We start from the raw sequence: 19,024 nt of genomic DNA on the forward strand, positions 1-19,024 counted from the left end.
GCCGATTCGACTGGAAAAACTGGGTCGCGAACGCCATTGGCTTTTTCCCTGATTTTATTGTGCGTATCGCGTCGCGCGGCGGTTTGATGAAAACGGCTCGGCCCGCAAGGATTTCCCGCTACCTACGCTGCGTCTGCACTGAGGTCGCCTTTTTTCTCTCTCTAGTACGCGATCTCCTCGTTGTCCGTTTCCGCGGCCGAGATATATCCGTGGAATTTCGATTCTGGTCCAGACACGCTCGCCACGCGAATTACACTCGGCTCTTCGTGTATGCGCGAGGCGCGAGAATCCGCGTTCCTCTGGACAGACCGGTCTCTCGCGAAAATTCGGATGAAATATTACAGTGTTCGCGGAAAGGAAAAGAGGACAACCGTTCCCGTGGGAAAATTAAATTTCGGTAGCGGCCCTTTCCCGCTCGCGGTCACCCCAGGCTCCCTGCGCTAATTGTTTTTTAGTTCGGCCTACTTCAACCGCCAAATGTCGTGATTCGTCTTGTGGGATGATAGGAGATGGTAAATTATTGTAGAGGAGTAAAACATGTATTTTGTGTACTATTTGAATGGTAGTCACGCTCACCTCGGATGACTAACTGGGAGAAAAGACGAAAGCTTGGTGTCCCTGAGCTGGGCATCCCAGTATAACCTTCAATAATAATAATGATAATAAATAGGGCAACTGGTGGATTTAGTAACATGTATCTTTGAAAGATTTAGTTCGCAAGTGGAGAAGATATAAATACCTCTTCAAAATTCATTCGTCCCTCGCGAACGACGCACCAATTTTCGCGCCTGGCCGAGATTTATGGAGATCGGTATATCGTCTCCGTTTCGCGAGATCGCGCGGCTACCAGGCGATAGGTCACTCTCGTAACAACGTTCGCGGCGCTGAGGTCTTCGGAACAAAATGGAAGTGGAGTGCAAACGCGGCCGGGTTCGGTTTATCGTCGTACACGTCGGGTGACCTTTTCCTTCGGCCGCAACACCGGCTACGGGGCGCATATTTCACGGTAATGGTAACGATAAATTGTGAAACGTGACCATCGACGAGCTACGCCGCGGCGGCGTTGGTCGGCGTCGGTCGCATCCACGGTTCATCGATCCGTCGCGGTGCACGCGGAATTCGCTGGATACTGGCTGGAATTCGTGGTATGCGATCGAGGATGAAGTCTTTCGTGCCAGTGTTTGCCTTCATTCGAGTTAATGGACCGGTGGTCGGGCAAGATCGCGCGGAAAGGCGCCCATATCGTTCGTCCTGAAATCTTTCACGGATATTAAAGGGGCGGCCGAACTCGGCCGTGGAGAGGGAGCTCAGACTTCGGAGAACTCAAAACGGAAAAGTTCGCCAGTCTTAAAACAACACAGACCGGAAGTTTCCGGAGGAGCTACGAGCGAAAAGAGATCCGAGGTACATTTGCGATATGAAATGGAGTTCGGACGGACTCTTTTATTTCATTTATCGGATTTTTATTGGCCTGCACGTGGGATGAACTCTGTGGTGCAACGAATTTTACATTAAATTCAAACAAATACATTTTATGTAATCACCCTCGTTATCAACAGGGTTTCGCTATCTAGTGTGCAAATTTTCAATAACGGATCGATAAAAATCAACGAACTAATAAATGATAAACAAGTATTCCGATTCGCAGAAACGACATGTTATATCCAATCCGCCTAATACGCGTAAGAATAGTTAAGATAGCGAATCGTTTAAATTAATTTTTTGTATATTCGCGTGTCGTACAGCGAAAAATGCTCGACCAGCGCGTATCGTTCGAAAATTGCGGCAGTCGTTCGTGTGCGGGGCCTGCGGAGCGTAAATCTTGGCGACCTGGATAACTGAATCGGTTTGAGCAGTCGTCCGGCAAACGAAAGGTCCACGTTCATATTCCGGACCAATAAACCGCGTGACCGACTACCCCTTCCCTCGAATCAGTGTTTTCTAAAGTATTGGACACGGTCCTTGGAAACGAGAAGTCATGGATTCTCGAAAACTTTGCTGCAAGCATCTTTTAAAATAGAAATAGAAACCGAGATTCACGGAAAAAGGGAGTTCGAGGTTATTTGGTCACAAGAGAACCAGAGTCTACGAATTACACTGGTCTGTTCTTTGCGAGGGTGGCGTAGCGACTCGGTGGTAGACCCGAGGGGTGATTTCCGAGGCTACAGATGGATTCTTACACGGGGCTCGGTGTAACGAGCGCAAAAATAAACGATAAAATATTACGGCGGAACGAAGGTCTCGCCGGTGGCTCATTAACCCTCGTTTAGAGAGCAAGGGTAGTTTCCCCAATGGTCGTCTTTCTCCCGTGAAAGGAACTGCTCGGAGGAGAGAGACTCGCTGAGAGTGCAAGGACCCCTCGTCCCATTAGCCACCGCGGAGATTGGAATAAATTGATACGATTTACGGTGGTGCGTCTTCCTCGTCGCCTTAAACACGTGAAATTGGTTAGAAAACGGAGGATGAGACCTCGCGTTGCGTTGTCACCATACCTTGCGTTGAAGCTACGTACAGACCTGAAGACCACATAAATCGAGCGTGCACCGATCTTGAACATCCTAACGAAGCATAGTCTTCGAAAATTGTTGGACGCAGCGACGATTTCGAAGCTGATTCGTCGAATGGGAACGAATCGACCCGTTTTCCGTCGCGGGATCGTCCAAGCCCACGAACTTTGTCTTCATAGCGCCATTAGACGGCACGGAAACTCGGATAAATCACGTCCATTTCTATTGCGCATAGTAGCCGGGATATATCTCATCCGTCGCGAGTCTCTAACCGACGGAGGTCTCTGGATTACGTACAGCCAGAGACTGTAAATCTGGGAACCGTCTGATAGTCTTTCCAAAACAATGCCGATAAATACATATGTTCGTCGATAATGCCCTGTCCCAGACGCGATTTCTGGACGAAAATCTGGTCGAATTACGGGACGAGAAACTGCAACTGATCGAGCTTTTCCTCCTCGTATTTACGATGAACTACTCCATACAAAGCGAGGCTGTTACTGCTCCTCGGATTTACGGATATCCGAGTCCTTGAGGATCCGAGTAACCGGACACTCGTACACTTGAATCTAGATCGCGTGTCCGAGCCAACTGCAACGAGTGTTTAGACCATAGATAAGATTATAGTAGCTACGAGTATGTAAACCATCCCTCTCGAGAATTAACGAACAAGAGTCGATTGTGGGCTATAGGATTTACCCCCGGTTTTATCAAATTTATAGATAGTTCGAATTCAATCTTTCGAGAATGCGATTTATGTCCATACGCGATCTCAACGATGCCGGTCGAGCAGTAAAAACTAATCGTTCGCACGCTGTTAATTATCCGGTAGACGTCAGCGAGGAATAAGTATGATAATTGCCCGTCACGGAGAATTATACGGGGGAAACGGAAATAAATCACGGCGGCATTTGCATGACCGCCGCGTGTTTCGATGCACCCGTGCGCGGTACCTGAACGGACGTATCTGATCTTGAGTGAGTCGGACACGCGTCAGTTTACGGGAGTGGATTTACGGCAACGCATGATCACGTATCGTTGCAGCTCCTGTTAATTACTGGGCCATCGATTACCGCGGGGAGCGCACGTCTTGTCCAATGGGCCAAACGACCCGTCGAAGATCGAGAAGAGAACGGTTAACATCGCTGGGCAAAATGAAACGAACGGGACAATTGAAAAGTATATAAATCAGTGGGCTTGCAATGTTTACGATCAGTTGTTATCGCTAATTCGAACCTCGGAATCTTCAATTAAATGTCTAATAATTGTCAAGTCTAAAGTCATTGGTGTCTAAAGTCTTGTCCCGGGGGGATCTTCGATAAGCTATGTACGGACCGGGCGAAAATAATTTATAGCCGTGATTCACGCCGAGACAAAGACCTTGCCCGAAGTTACGATGTAACTTCCTCGTTGAATTATGCATCCCGGAGAGCTACCAAGGACTTATTTTCGCCTACTCGCGGAGATAAAAGCTGCCGCGAGAATCCCGCCGAGTTCTGGCCTGTTACCCGACGCCAAGGCTCGTGAAATTAATAGAATCCGGAATATTTCTGCTGGAATCATTTAACGAAATATTTGAAGCGGTTTCCTATAAAATCGATGCGGTAGACGAGTTCCGAGCCGTGAACTTTGCCCTTGGCAATCGCGATATTTCTCTAGATGTGGGTTAAAGATGAAAGGGGTGACGAAGCGATCCCTCATTCGATGGATACGCGATAGAGGCGGAGGACTTTTGCAACAGGTTTGGCATTCAGGGTAGATTCGAAACCTGTCGACTGGCACACGATCGAATCGCTAATTGCGCTCCGTAGCGACGAATATAACGATCTCTCTTATAGAATTTCACACAGTACCGCTAGAAAAACGTTTATTTAATTCCTCTATAGTCTCGATGAAAGATATCATCTCATAAACGCCTTTATATTTTAAACGAAAATCCTGAGAAACACGAAATTGCGCGTGCCGCCTAATTATTTCATTAAACGTTTTCTGACTTCATCCTCGATTTAATCGCGTTACGATTTACCTTCCGCAAACGGGCACGAACTTTAATTAGTAGAAAAAGATGTTTCACTCTGAAAACGAAGTAAACGATAACAAAAAATGAAGTGGAGGGTAGGAAAGTTCTCGTAAATTCGGGCTCGGCAGTCAATGCGGTAAATAGGGTCGCGCATGAAAATAATCTCGAGAACTTCGAGTTCGTGGCGTGCTTTAAGGGCAAGTGCCCGGGCGTTTCGCGATAAAATCTCGCCGGATAAAAAACAGTTCTCGTTCATTTCTTTCGCCTCGCGGTGGGTCGCGCGGTAGCTGGCGCAGACGGTGAATTAAATGTAGTAGAAGCATAAACGGCTAAACGCTGGTTCCCACGGGAGCGGTACGAGCGGATTTCGCGACGCTGGGCGGCTCGCGTGCTGGTAAATTTACGAGGCTTCTTCCCCCGAGCGAGTAAACCAATACGCTGTCGCGAGCATCGCGCAATAAAATGATTTATCCCGTTATTAGTAGCGACGATGTTTCTTTCTCGCTGGCGTGGATCCCATCCCTTTGAGCCTCGAACCACCCCTCTTGATCTCTCGACGCGCTTTCGGTGCTCGGGTGCCCGCATTACGGTTTTCCGCCTCGTTGCTTCCCACTGATTGGCTTCTGAATCGTCCAATTATTAATCTCTCATCCGGTTTTCCGCGGGAACTAAACCGGTCAGGCGGCGTGTGATTGGTCGTTCCTCGAATCGTTGAACCGTGCGTATTAATCAAGTTTTGCGACGACCACGTGCGACCGAGGCTTATCAATCGGTGACACCTTCCACGCGCTTCCTCGTCCCCCATCGGATTCCAAGTGCGTTAATAAAATCAAAAAGTTCATTGCCGAACAGGCTCCGATACGAAGGCTCAAACTTCGGAAGACGTAAATTCGAAACTTCTGAAATCCGAAGTTCCGAGCTTCGGAAATTGAAAGTTTCAAATTAATTTCTGTTTGACAACGAACGTTCGTTGCCGGGGATCGAACAAATTTATCCATTTCGTTACGGTTCGTTCGAATTTAAGCGATCGGGTGTCCCGGGAGTGACTTATGGGTGGCGTTTCACGGGAGACGCTTAGTCGATTCGCGTTGTCTACCTAAAGCCATCCTTTTTGAGTGCTTGGGATAGATCAGTTCGAGGGATCACGAGGGGGATCGAGTCGCGTAAACGTTCCGTCGACGATCGAGCGAAAGGATCGCGTCAACCGGGTTGTTTCGGCGTTGTTTCAGGCGCGGCGGCGCGAAGGAAAAAGTTTCGAAGTTAATCTTATCGATACCCGGCGCGCTCCGTATCGATTGAAAGAGCAAAAAGCCGGAACCATGTCTAGGAATGAACCACGTAACGCTTGCCAATGCGAGCAATTTCACGCCAAGCGACTCCCGGCCCGACTCGGTTTCGATTGTGCCCGCGGATTACGAAGCAATTACAGCCGCTTCTCGTGTCCGATCGGCTAAAGAGCTGACCTTTTCGACATCGTCGACGATTCGTAATTTGTTTCCGACCAGCGGTCACCCAGAAATTACGGATCACAGAGCACTTATTACAATCCTCCCTCCAACCACCAAACTGCTTTCCATCAGAAATCCGATCGATCCAGAGGCTGAGACAAAAGTGTTCTCTGCGGGGAACCTTGTTCGAGAAGACTTCATCTTTTTCTCTTTTTTTTATATGTATTCACGTCTACTTGTAACGTATTTTGGAAGAGAGGAATCTGATCCCAGTACCAATTAATTAAGAAGAGCAAATTCTATTCCGATATTCCTCGTATCTCGTCCTCATTAACAAGCCAGGAATTACTTTCGGAAAATCTTGTCCAAAGTGTCCAAGGTTATTAATTATCGGCATTAGTCGCGGTAACGACGTCACTTCCCAGCCGACTCCTTACAAATATCCTTAAATATTTCACGAGCGTCCCGAGGGAGCATCTCACAGATCGTCCGAGATTTCCCGAGTTTTCTCGGACGTGTGCACTGAAAGAAACTCCATTCACCTAATTACTCCTTGAAAAACAGCTAACTCCATCGCCTGAGAGAATCTTCTCGCCGTTACAAGGAAGATTCTCGTTATCCTGGAGCACTAAGAAAGAGGATTCGTTCGATCATCGTATTAGGTCTACCGGAATGTTCTGTCCGTTTTTAGAATAAAACAAAATAATAAATTTCTCATGGCTTGAATAAATTTTATTGAATAATACAATTTTTATCATTATTTACGACATGTTGCCAGTGTGGTTGCAATTCGTGTATCATTTTTAACGAATATGCGCATACTCGTTGAAACTTGTTGTAACCGGAATGGACAGAACTTTCCGGTAGACCTAATACATGCTATAGAAAATAAAATCAGAAATACTTTCCCATAAAGCCAAGAAATTCAATTGAAACAGCTAAAGATTAAGAATTAGCAGAACAATTAATTAGCACCCAATAGAAGGGGATTCTTGTTTCTGTGCCGCGTTTCTTTCCTAGTGGAAGAACAGTGGTAATGCGAGGGGATTTCGACGCAGCTCGAGAGTTTCTCAAGTCACGGGGAGATCGGCGAGTTGTTTTTCTTCCTGTAGCTCGAAGCAGCCACGATTTTTCCCCAGCAATGTTCACTGTTCCGCGTGTTAGACGGGCACCTACACAATTACTCGTCCGCGACACCGTTTATTAACTCCTGTTTGGCGGCGACGCTGGCAGGGATTGGTCGTCGACGAGCGAACGGAACGCGAGGAGCGGATTCTTCGGAACGGCGGACCGTAGCCGACAATTTTCCGATAAACAGAGTCCCCGTTAAGCCGGTCACCGTTCCAGCGCATTTACATCGATCCGTTGCGTTGGTACGCGCGACGATAATTCAAAAGGACAACGTTTCTCCAGCGCTTCCGCTTCTACCTGTCGATTGGAAAAATAGTTACGCCCGCCGCGGATGAAACGCGCAGTTCCTCCTTCGAACTCGAGCTACAGAGTTGCTTTTACGTTAAGAGGGATGATACATGTCTCGAAGTACGATAACTGAGCTTTCTAGAGTATTTGATCCAATATAGCACACTTAACTCGACGTTTCGTCCCTGTTTGAACCATCTTCGGGAGGAAACAAAAATTGAAAATTTTTATTAGAACTTATTTCCAAGCAAATGTCAATGGTCCCTCCTCGTTTTCCCCATACAAGGAGGAAAGATCGCACGAAGGTTTGTTCGAGCGATCGAATGCACACGCGTTCCCTAATTTTCCATTTAATTAGATTCCGTGGGGCGTGCAACGGCGCGGAACTGCGCGGATGTATTTTCCTCGGGCGTACAAACGAGGCTCGTTCAAGGAACGTTCGAAAATAAAAAGAGCCGCGGTTGGTCCACGTTTCGGTTTAATTTATTTTCCCCCCGGACCGAATACTGCCTGGACGGAATCTCTTGAATAATGAACGTTAGTACACATTTCTTCCCGGCTAAATGAAACAGCGACGGTCGAGGGGAGAAGAGAAATCGCGAAACAAAAAGAGGGGAAAAAACGGTAAAAGGACTAGTTTCAATATATCGTCGACCCCCGTGACAGTTTTTAATCGCACAAGTACGTTATTGGTGACTCGGCGTATATCGTATTCTCTCCCTCGGCCTGTGCACCGCCGTATATTTTATTCCTCGGCTGCCATATGCACGACCACGCATAACTTTCGCCTCCGATGGCCGCCGAAACCGCGGTTATTCGAAGAGATTCCCTCCGAACGGTCTTAACCATTGGACGGTCGATGCTCGATTATTTTCACCCCGACGAAAAATAATAATTCTCGTTATCGAGTTTGGAGCTTATTTAGGAAGTTCGACTCGATTACTATGTACAAAATCTCGCATTCAATGGATTTGAGACATTTTGGAAACGGCCTCTTTGCCGGCATCCTCGCGGATTAAATGCAACGGAGATACGTATCGATGCTGTTGCCATCGCGGGATGCGAGGGAACTGGCCAGGCCGCGATAGCCAGCTCGATAAGCTTTTTCGATATCGATTCTATCTTCCAAACGTGTTCGACGAAAGTTTCAATTTGGAGATTGGTGTAAAGAGAAATTCGATATACGCGAGAATGTTCACGCTTTGCGCGGTAAGGTAAACGATTTTGTAGGATCGTTATTTCATTTTAAGAGACCACCCTGATAACTCGTCACACGAAATGGACATTAACTGCGACTACTTCTATACAATTTCCTTAGTCTTCGGAGTCGTGTGAACTGTTCGTTTTCTCAGAACTAATTCCCAGAGGTGACTTTACTCTGGATCAATTTGGTTATTCGTTCCCCCAAGGGTGCATCGTTTTCGAGGCGATTATCCAGTTGATAGAATTTATCGGCGATCTGGGTAGACGAATCACCGTGGATCGAGCAACCGGATCGTGGGGTGATAAACGAATTTACCGAAGTTGCGAATTAAATAACAACTTTGATGAGCAACGGCCTGCTTTAATAGCCGACCGTGCCCGCGTCGTAACTCGTCGAACCGTTATCTTCCCGCTTCAAAATAAAACTTTCCCTTGACGCGAGAATCTCCCGAATTTATCCGCTAATAAACCTTCCCCCACTATTCGCCTCGCACGACTCGCCGTAACGACTTTCCTTGTTATTCGGTTTCAGTATCCCACGGCATTCAGCAATTCGAAGAGACGCCACAGTACACCGAGGTGAACCCTGGCCAGGACGCCAAGCTGATCTGTCGCGTGCTTGGGAAGAGAGGTCAATGCATCTGGCAGAAGGATCAAAAGGTGAGTCGATCTCAGAACTTACCCGCTCCTTAAGAGCGAACCTCCCCTGCTGGCACTAGTCGCGAGATATCTGAAAGATAGCTGAAAGGTCTGGGAGAAATTTTGTATATGAAAGCGGTAGACTCTGATAAACAGAAATTCAAAGAAACGGTAGATAGAGTGATTCTGTAGCTGCGTTTAATCTCGTCGGTATCGGAGAACGTACTCTAAAAATAACAATAACAAATGCGAGAGTCGAAAATTGCAATCCTTCGATGAAAAGCTAAACGATTTAATGGTACCGAGACGCGGCTCGTAATTGAACGGACGGACGCCCACCGGCGTGCAAAAATTTCGTACAAAAAGAACAACGATTGAAAATATTTTCGGGGCACCGCGTGCAAACTAAATCGAAAATGCAATCCCGGGCAAAACTCGGGGAATTAAAATGCCATCGGTGCGAGTGGATGAAAAAAAAAAAAAGAAAAAAAAGAAATAAAAAAGAAATCACGGCAAAAGCCCCGACGAAATACGTAAAACAATTCGGTGGGGGCATCAGCTCCTCTAAAAAAAAATGGAAGAATGGACGCTCAACAGGCATTCAAGCGTCAAATTGATAGCGAAAAAATAAAAGTTGTTAATTCGGAGAGAACATTGCCTTTCGGGCCAAAACAATCCTGAATATTTTTGAGCTTTTTCCCAAGTGCCAAACGTTTAACACAAATATTTCCCGTATACTTCAAAAGGTTACAATTTTTGCGAAACGTTCCGTGTTGCCTAGAAAATCGCTAATGAAAGATCGAAAATACATGGACCTCGGACGGTTGAAACACGCGCAGGAAAGAAAAAGAAATAAATCATAGAACCGTTTAGTTAACAAGGAGTTCTTGTAAGGACAGCTTTCGGCTCATATTTCCACCAGAAGAAACACGCTCCGCGACGGAGACAGGACGGAATAAAATTTGAAAAATTCGCGGGAACGTTATCTGGTGGTAGAAAAGTCGAGGTAGGGAGACCGTCGCGGGACTTCGTGGGCCGTCTATCGCGATCCCAGCTAGTTCATTGTTACCGTGCGCCGTGTAACCTCCTGGCAGCCAACTTTTCTCCGTTCGCCCGGTGCCAGTAAACTTCGCCCGAGATAAGTTTCTCTGGCCGAAAGTGGACGTTACGTGTCCGCCGACGATAAATACTCGTTCGTCGTTCGCTGCAAGCCGGTCGCCCCCGAGTCGAATGGTCGAACTTAAGTAAAATACTACGACGGTTTTGTGTCGCGTGTACGTCTCCGTCTCCGTGCGTCCATTAGTTTGGACAAAAGAGACGCTTCGAACGACGCGAACCAAAAAGACAATTATAATACCACGAGGATCTCTCGTCGAGATATGATTACTTAGAACTTACTTAACTAAGCGAATTTAGTTCATTAATGGCGTTCCTTAATAAAAGAATTGGAAAAAGTATAAACTTTGTTGACCCTCTCGACTCTAGTCTGATATAGGTATACACAGTCAGTCCCATGAATACACATATCCTCTATGTCTATCCTCTATGTCTGTCGAATGTCTATTCTATATTAAAATATAGAAAAAATACCTCACGATTACTTATTTCAATTTTAGTCTCAACTTTTCGTGTTCGGAAATATTAAATCGCTAAAGTCTATTCAAAATTCTATTTCCAGTTTTAGATCCACCTCTGTTAGATCACCCCGTAACTGGAACGATAATTCGTTTGCGGTATTAATATCGAGATTCGCGATATCGTACGTTAAAAAGAATGAACATCGCATGCAACGAGACAAATGGTCAACCATAGTTTAATGCGATACAATTTCTAAAAGTAAAACGTATTCGAATAGATAACAGTCGGGTCGAAAGGGTTGAGGCGTAATTCCTGGAATGTGCCCCAGCGAAGGGGTTGACTCATAGCGTTTGATTCCAAGTTGCAACAAGTGCTAGGAAAACCTGTGCGCTTCGAGACGAAAAACATGAACGCCCAAGTGAAAAAAAAAGTGGAGATTTATCGAGACGCGACAATAGAACCCGCGAAGCTCGAAGATTGACAAAAAATGAAAATGGGGGTGGTACAGAACGGAAGTTCGCGGGCTGACGTATACAACGTAGATTATCGGTAGGATAGGTAGTATTTCATGGCGATGGGCGGACGAATATTACCTTTTAAATTAACAAATCCGTCCAGATAGGAACAGCGGGCTCGATAAACCGCGCCGCGTCCATATTGGCGGTCGTGTAAATCCATTTTGAACGAGGGCTCAACGTGGCCGGACCTCCGGCAGACAATTGAAAGTCAAAAACGAAAATGTTATTTTCATTATGCCCGTGTCGGATGCTCGATTCGCTCGTTGTCGACGTTCGCAGAGATTCTACTTTTACGAGGAAATTCGCATCGCACCGGGAAGGACACGTCCGCGATACGACACGTGGATTCTTCAATATTTAAGGTCCCCTAAATCTACGGCTCGGCTTCAAAGTGGATCGATCGCGTTCCAGTGTTTCACTCCAGCTAGATTGGAAGCCCAGATTTTTCTCCTATTTCAAAGGGGAATAGATCTATTATTTCGTCATTGCGATTTCTTGGAGCTTCAAGTATAAATTGAAATTGATACGTATCAGCTTTTGGTCTTTTGACCAAAGCTGAATAATTTATAAAGCATTTTTCCTCGAAACTATTGTTTCCGAACTTCAATCGATACTTAAAAAAATTTCTTCGCCCGGTACGATGCATCCGGATCACTATTTTTTGTATTTTGACTATCACGTTTTAACGTAAAAGCTGATATCCAATATATTTTTTCGTTGTACTTCCGACCGTAGTATTCGTACCGAGCGCGATACGATATCATGTTTTTGTATTGGCCGAATGAAATCTGAAAAGGCGAGCACGCCGAAAGCCCGTATTTTTTTCCACCGAAGCCCTTCGATTCGCGTGTTTCTTCGGTAAACTAATATTCCCGCGTGAAAAATAAATGCAGGCCTTCTTGAAGTACGTGTAAATAAATGCGCAAAGTTTGAAGAATTTATCAGCGGTTAACCGCGCGCACTGTTCGCCATCAGAATTTTTCATTATTTAGCCTTTGCGAGTTAAAGCAGGGAACTATTTTAAGAGACTTATTTTAGAAGTTACACGTAAAGAGTTCCGTCCAGTTCGTTAACTGCCAACTGCAAAATTTCCCCACAAATCGTAATCGTAACAAAATTATGGACCGTTTGGAGGAGAGTTGTGAAAGAGCGTGAAGAAAAACACAGGTGAATCCGATATTAAACAAAATTCGTTCGGCGAGAGGAGCAGCTTCGTAATTAATTCATTCTTTTCGTCTTATGTTTAAAATTCTATATCATGTTTTATTTTCTCTTCGGTTCACTCGTCACAAAAATCCTCTAAACTGTACGATTCTGAAATTCCAATAATGTGTTACAAGAACGCTTGATGTCTGCTGTGAACATATTTTTACGAAAACGAGTGGAACTATTGTCAAGAGAAAACCTCAGATATCGTTATTTTCGTTTCTTATCAAGGAACGTCTGCCATGTTCTGTAATATTTTTCAATCTCCCAACCTCCCGCGCTCGTTTTCGCTTGAATGTTCTTAAGTTTCTCGTGGATTACACCGTGCACGTTCGCGCAAATTGCCGACTGAACGTGTTCGCGATTAAAGCACCCCTGTAACGTCGGTATTCAACGACGGAGCGGACCGGCTATCCGTCTGAAAAATATTTTTTAATTAAATCCGGGCCACCCCTTTCAGGTCGCCTACATTTTTCCCCAGGAAGTCTCCGCGAGCCAAGACCGCCTCGTTTGCGTACAATTGCCTGCTTAAATCCCGCGAGAGGCCGGCAGTTTTGTTACCGCCAAGTATTCATCCTGGCCACGCTTTCCTCGAAACGAATCCAACGAGTCGCTGAATAGAGACCGCGGTTGAACCTCCTAGATCACGTTCCCCGAAGGGTCACGACTCCTCGTGGTTAAACGCTACGTCGTTTCATGCCCTCTTCCGCATTGCAATCCGCCCCGTTCACGGGACGCCAACTCTTCAGGCGTGGGTGGCTCGAGGGCTTTTGCTTTCGAGGAAAGGCTTGCCGTGGTAGTGGAAAATCTCGCAGCGAGAAGACCATGTGTTGGGTCGATGGATTCATATGGTCACTTCATTCGAATATAGTCAAATTTGTCAAGAATATAGAGAGATTCTTAGTTAAATGTCGAAGAATAAGTTGTTAGCACGAAAGAAATACTGGTGTCGTTCGTAGGAGAGCGTGGAAGGGTTAGGTGGTTAATTTAAAAAAGTTGGAACGCCGTTGCTCCAAGGCCAAAAAAGGTACAATTAGGTTTCCTGTAATTCTCGATGACCAACGCCTCGAGAACCGAAGGAACCACTCTCAACCCTCTATCTTCAAAAGGGCTGCAGGCTAAGTTCGCGTACAGCCCAGAACTGGTCAATCAACGTGACTTCCTTCGGCTTCGTTTCCTTTCCTCGCTCCCCAGCAAAGGGTCGAAAGTTCCTCCCAGTTTCCAGTACCGTCTCAGGCTCGATCAGGTGCCAGACAGATAAATATACATCCGTCTACCCTGCTTCGACGTACGTGGCGTGCATACTCTCCGCGAAGAGTACCTATGCCGTGGAGAGGTATACGTTAGACCAGGAATGGGGAAACCCAGGTCCTTTCGCATACTTGATCAATTATTTACCTTCGCGAATTCCCAAAGGACGTTTATTCCAAATTACGTCGATTTAAGTTAGCTTTGAACTCTGAGTTCCCTATCAGAAATTCCCACTTATGGATTTAAGGAGATTTAAGGAGATTTTACTGTAGGTAAGTTTTCAAGTCCCTCGAGGCGCCACCAAACGTTCACTTTAGGTCCTCTTTGACCAGTTTATTTCATAAAATACCAGAGTATTTTATATCTCTTCCAATTATTCCACTTTAATTATAGACCTTTCGGCATAATTATTCCGTCTCCTAATTAGATTCTAATTAGGAAGTATCGAAGACAATTTAGAAAGTTAACGACCACTCCATTCCTCCTCCTCCATAGTTTAGAAAGAACAGAAGAATCTTGGGTTTCTGTACAAATTGAGACGATAGAACGAAGTCGCAGCGTGGATATTTAAAAACGAGCGACGTCAAAGAATTCCCTTCCTTCCTTTCATAGGCCGAGGAGCTTAGAAAGAGGCGGAGGAGGTATCGTCTGGCGATCGAAGAGTAAAAAGGAACATCTCGTGAACTCGCGGCGAAGAAAAGGTTCTCGAGATTCAAGGATATCCGACGCCGGACAATAATCGTCCGTTCATGCCGTCGCTGACACTCGGCTTCATTATCGTCGTTATCGTTAATACCGAGGGAACTTTTTTATTCCTTCGTGATGCAACTCCCTTCGCGTTCCCTTCTTTCCCTGGCTATTCTACCCTCTCTGTGCGCCGTCTTCGCCACTCGTGCAATCGTCTTTTCCTTGTAATTAAGTTCTTCACGGTCCTCCGCACTCGGACGGCATGAAAGAACCGTGCGCAACAATTAAAGCCCTCAGCGCGACGATCTCGACGCATCAAAGCTCTTATGCACGCATTCACACAACATACGAGACCTGGATGGTATCTGTATCTTAACCCTTTACGGTTTAATTTCCAATAGCGCGTGCCAAAAACAATAACAATGTCGGTCACACGTCGGGACCATTCATGGTTTAGCTGAGCCGAGTTTAAAGTTGCGCAAGTCACACACTCGCACTCCTAGACGACGGTGACTCGCTTCTGTAACAACGCGTACCTACTGCAATCTCGTGTAGAATCGCAGAGTGCCGTTATGCAAGTCGCGAACAGCTTGCAGTATCGTTGAACGCGTCACCAGCTACGAAGAAGCGAGCGACGCCGAATTAAAATACAAATCCGGTACAGTTGCAGTCCTACTTTTTCTCGCCGCATTGTCGGTGGGGTCAAGAGCCGCTATTTTTCTGGCGTTTGCGCCGGCAAATTACGCTTTCCAGGAAGCGGGGTCACGAGGAAAATACGTCGGCGCCATTCTCTACAAATTTGACAGGGGCTAAACAACTCCTAATCTTTCCTTTCGTCTCTGTTTCGTTCATTCTTTTTCGTGTTGGATTTACCATACTATACGCTACTAAAAACCAATTAGACTAGGAGTTTTTACATTCTTTATGTTACGTACGAGCATCCTTTTTCTCTAACTATAATAGCTGTAACTATTACAAAGTATATCAATGCCTAATATTGGTAGTTTCTTCATCGTTTGGAAACTTTCTACGTCTTTGCTTATTTTACTTTATTTTATTTCCCCTGCTTCCACTCCATTTCATCAACAAACTTAGGTTAATAGCAGCTTATAGCGTTCCCTCGCAACCAATGTGCTTTCTAATTTCTTACATACACAAACTTGCCGCGGTATTATTATTATCCTCAGACGAGCGCACGACGAAGAAACTTCCCCGCCACCCTGTATCGTTCACGGTATTCCGGAACAAACAAACGCGTTAACAGCTCCCTCAGGACACTCGTAAGAAGCCGGAGGAAAAAGGTAACGTTGCCACGCGTCTCGCGGAAGATTTAAAGCCGGACGATTTTATTACGGCAATTGCGAAGCTAAACGCGGCGTTCAGGCTCGTTTCCGGCGGGTTTCTTGCGCCCCGTTTCCTCCCTCCGTCTCGTCCGCGTGGTTTTCAACCCGTCTTCGACTTTCTGCGAGCTCCTTTCTTTCTGCCTGCCACCCCGTGAAATCGTCCCGAGTCGGTCGCGAGCTCGCGACTCCCACGCGGAGCGAAAAACGTCGCTTTCGCCCCTGAACCGAAAGTCGGAGAGCGTGGCTGACGGAAAAGGATAGGGGTTGCTGAAGAACGTGCCGCGAATGTACAGTCTGTCACGCCAGAACCCTGCCCTTCGTGTTTGCTAAACGGGAGAGCTTTTCGAGACCTTTTTGGTTATGACAAGCAAGAAAATCGTAAAAGTCGATGAAATTCGATGTTATTAAAAATATCTGACCATAGGGGTGCAGGAGCATCTTTCGTACTGCCTTTAGACTTACCGATTACAGCTACCCTTCCAAGAATCTATGAATATTTCCAGCTTGGAGCAGTCTTCTGTCGCGGACTGTACCTCTAAATTGAAGTCGTTACAACGCCTCGACAGAAAAAAACTCGTCAGCCAGGGGTGAAAAGTCGGGCGCGTTCGAGCGAGTAGTTAAGGCCCATCGCGAGACGGCGACAAGCCGAAGAGGAATGAAAGGGGTGAAAGAGACAGATTGAAATCGCCAGAAGAAGGAAAAAGACGAGAGGCGCGCTCGCCGTGAACTCCCCAGACGCTGAGAAATCTTTTGACCGACCTTCCTCTGGGAAACTTTAATGCAATTTCTTCTTGCACGCGTAGCCACCCTCCTACTCCTTCCGGTGGCCGCGACAACTACCCCTAAGCGAACAATCGACGGTCGCGAAATTTACTCGCGACGGGTCGCCAAGCGTGGAACGGTAAACGCGCGTTATTAAGCGAAACAACGAACGTGAGAGAAATTCGCGGGGAGGGGACTCCTAGGGGATGATAGAAGAATCGTCTGGCTTTGTTGGCAAATGACTTTGTCGAGCGTGCGTCCGTCCGTGGAAGCGCGAAAGCGTCGTCGGGAATGAAAAGATTGTTTTGACGATAAGGCGAGGTCCATTTCTGTTCACTTTTTATCCTCGTTTGACTAATTAATGTTTTTCTCTCCTCGACCGACATCGGTTTTCATTTAATTAATTCGGCGATGTACATGTTTCATAAATTTCGAAATCTCAGATTATTACACCAATGTTTTTCGAGAAAGTCATAATATTATTTATTAAACGCATCAGTGGGTCGTTTGTATAATTTTTGTTACTTGCAGTTCTCTCGAGAATGTCAGCGAATTTTTCCTACGAATGGATTAAATAAATTCATTACTCCGTTTTACGTATAATAATATGAAATATAAAAATATGGTAGCGATGAATTCTTAAAAACATTTTTCGAAAGGAAACTACAGGCGAGATCGATTTGCATTTTTAATATAGTATCGTACGGTGTGTTTACCACGCCTCGACATTTTTTAATGTTCACCATAGCGAACGCAAGTTGGCAAGACTCGGATTAGAAAACAGGTGCGCGCGTACAATACACCCGAGATTTCCTCTAATCCTGATGTCATTAGCGGGGATTACCCCCAGAGAATTAATATTCAAATTAACGCTGGAAAATCGGCGATCCGCGTGGTTTGTAAAATCAGTCGCGAAACGACGGGAAATCGATCGATTTAACGGAGCGCGACTGCGAGTCGGAAGCCATTGCGTAAACCGAAGCCAGCGAAGCGGTTCTAATATCACGGAAAATGATTATGAATACGAATTTATATACCGAGGGGGATATTCTTGAAACGGCCGATAGCATCGGGGAGCACGGGCGAAATTTGACCTAATCGAGATATCGTTATTGCTAATTATCCTCGTACACATAGAGGACCCGAGCATGTTTTAGCGAAAGCTTAATTTCGACGTTCCCATTAGTTGATGAGTAATTAAAGGAAGCTATGTTTTGATCAATTTCGTATTAATGGCATCGTTTTTGCGTTATCCTGTAATACCAACTTCTATTACAAGATACAGAAAATACTAAAAATTGCAAAGAATATAGTTGTGGGGTCAACGAAGACCCCCAGAGGCCCACGTAGGGTTAGAGAAGCTGTATCGAAAACGCGTAAACCGCATTTAGCGAGTCACGCTCTAATACCGCGGGAAAATGATTATGAAAATGTATCTGTACACCGCGTGGGATATTCTTGAAACAGCCGCGCGCATCGGGGGTCCCGCGCGTATCTCCCAGCGAAATTTCCTCTAATCCAGATGTCATTAAAACGGATTATCGCCGGCGAATTAATATGCAAATTAATGCACGCACCGGTTTCCCGTAGCCTCGGCAAGATGTGCCCTGAGTGTGCGTGTAGGAGGCAACCAGCGAATAAATGCGCTAGCATCGTTGTGTTTGACGTTGTACGTACGCAAACGCAGACAAAGCGCATAGCAAGAGACGCGAAGAGTGGCGGAGTCTCTCGAAACGCATTTAGCCGGCGGCGTTGCGACCGTCCGAGACCACAATGCCGCGAATACGACGCGGAAAGATTAAATGATAAATTTCCAAAGCAACCGGCGGGCCACTCGACCGCCACTTATCCGTCCACTTTGTGCGCGACCCCTTTTGTTTGCCCCCTGAGGCATCGCGGAGACTCGGCCACTCCCGCTTCTTTCTCTCGCGGCCTCGTTATTTGGATACAAAGCCCGCAAACGTTTGTCTCGTGCGAGCTCTTCCACGCCGACGAATGTATAATTAATTCGAGTAATTAGCCAAAAACGATTGAGACCGAGCCGCGCGATGAAGAGCGACCAGGCGCCCAACTGCGGCGCGCTACTTTATACTAGGTCAACGAGCAATACTGTTTCCCCAAGAACGAGCACGTTTACTTAATACAATTTATTATTTAGCGCGATCTCTCGCTCCATTGTTACCATCGATACGCCGTAACGGAGACCTTTTTATTCCCATGCGGGACAATTTTCGAAAATTCGAATAATAAACTATGTTTTAGAATGTAAACGCGTATGACTCTAAACGAAAAATAAAGCGCGGAGATTCGAATCCACGATCCTCGGATCCACAGTCGACCGCTTTACCTACGCGACCAATCCCGTACCCTACGTTTCGTGTTCTTATTTGACTCCTTATTGTTGGGTATGGGAGGCGCGGATACTACACTCGGCTATCCTGAA

At 46.0% G+C, this 19,024-nt stretch overlaps 1 protein-coding gene across 1 annotated transcript in view; it reads left to right on the forward strand.

Annotated features, from left to right (window-relative positions):
• LOC128878619 (kin of IRRE-like protein 2) overlaps positions 1-19,024 on the forward strand; it is a 161,551-nt gene that overhangs the window by 82,742 nt on the left and 59,785 nt on the right. The window contains exon 2 of the mRNA XM_054126940.1: positions 9,130-9,257. Coding sequence (XP_053982915.1) covers positions 9,130-9,257 — 128 coding nt within the window. The remainder of the gene's footprint in view (positions 1-9,129; positions 9,258-19,024) is intronic.

Source organism: Hylaeus volcanicus, chromosome 1, assembly GCF_026283585.1.
Source record: "Hylaeus volcanicus isolate JK05 chromosome 1, UHH_iyHylVolc1.0_haploid, whole genome shotgun sequence".
Classification (NCBI taxonomy): Eukaryota; Metazoa; Arthropoda; class Insecta; order Hymenoptera; family Colletidae; genus Hylaeus; species Hylaeus volcanicus.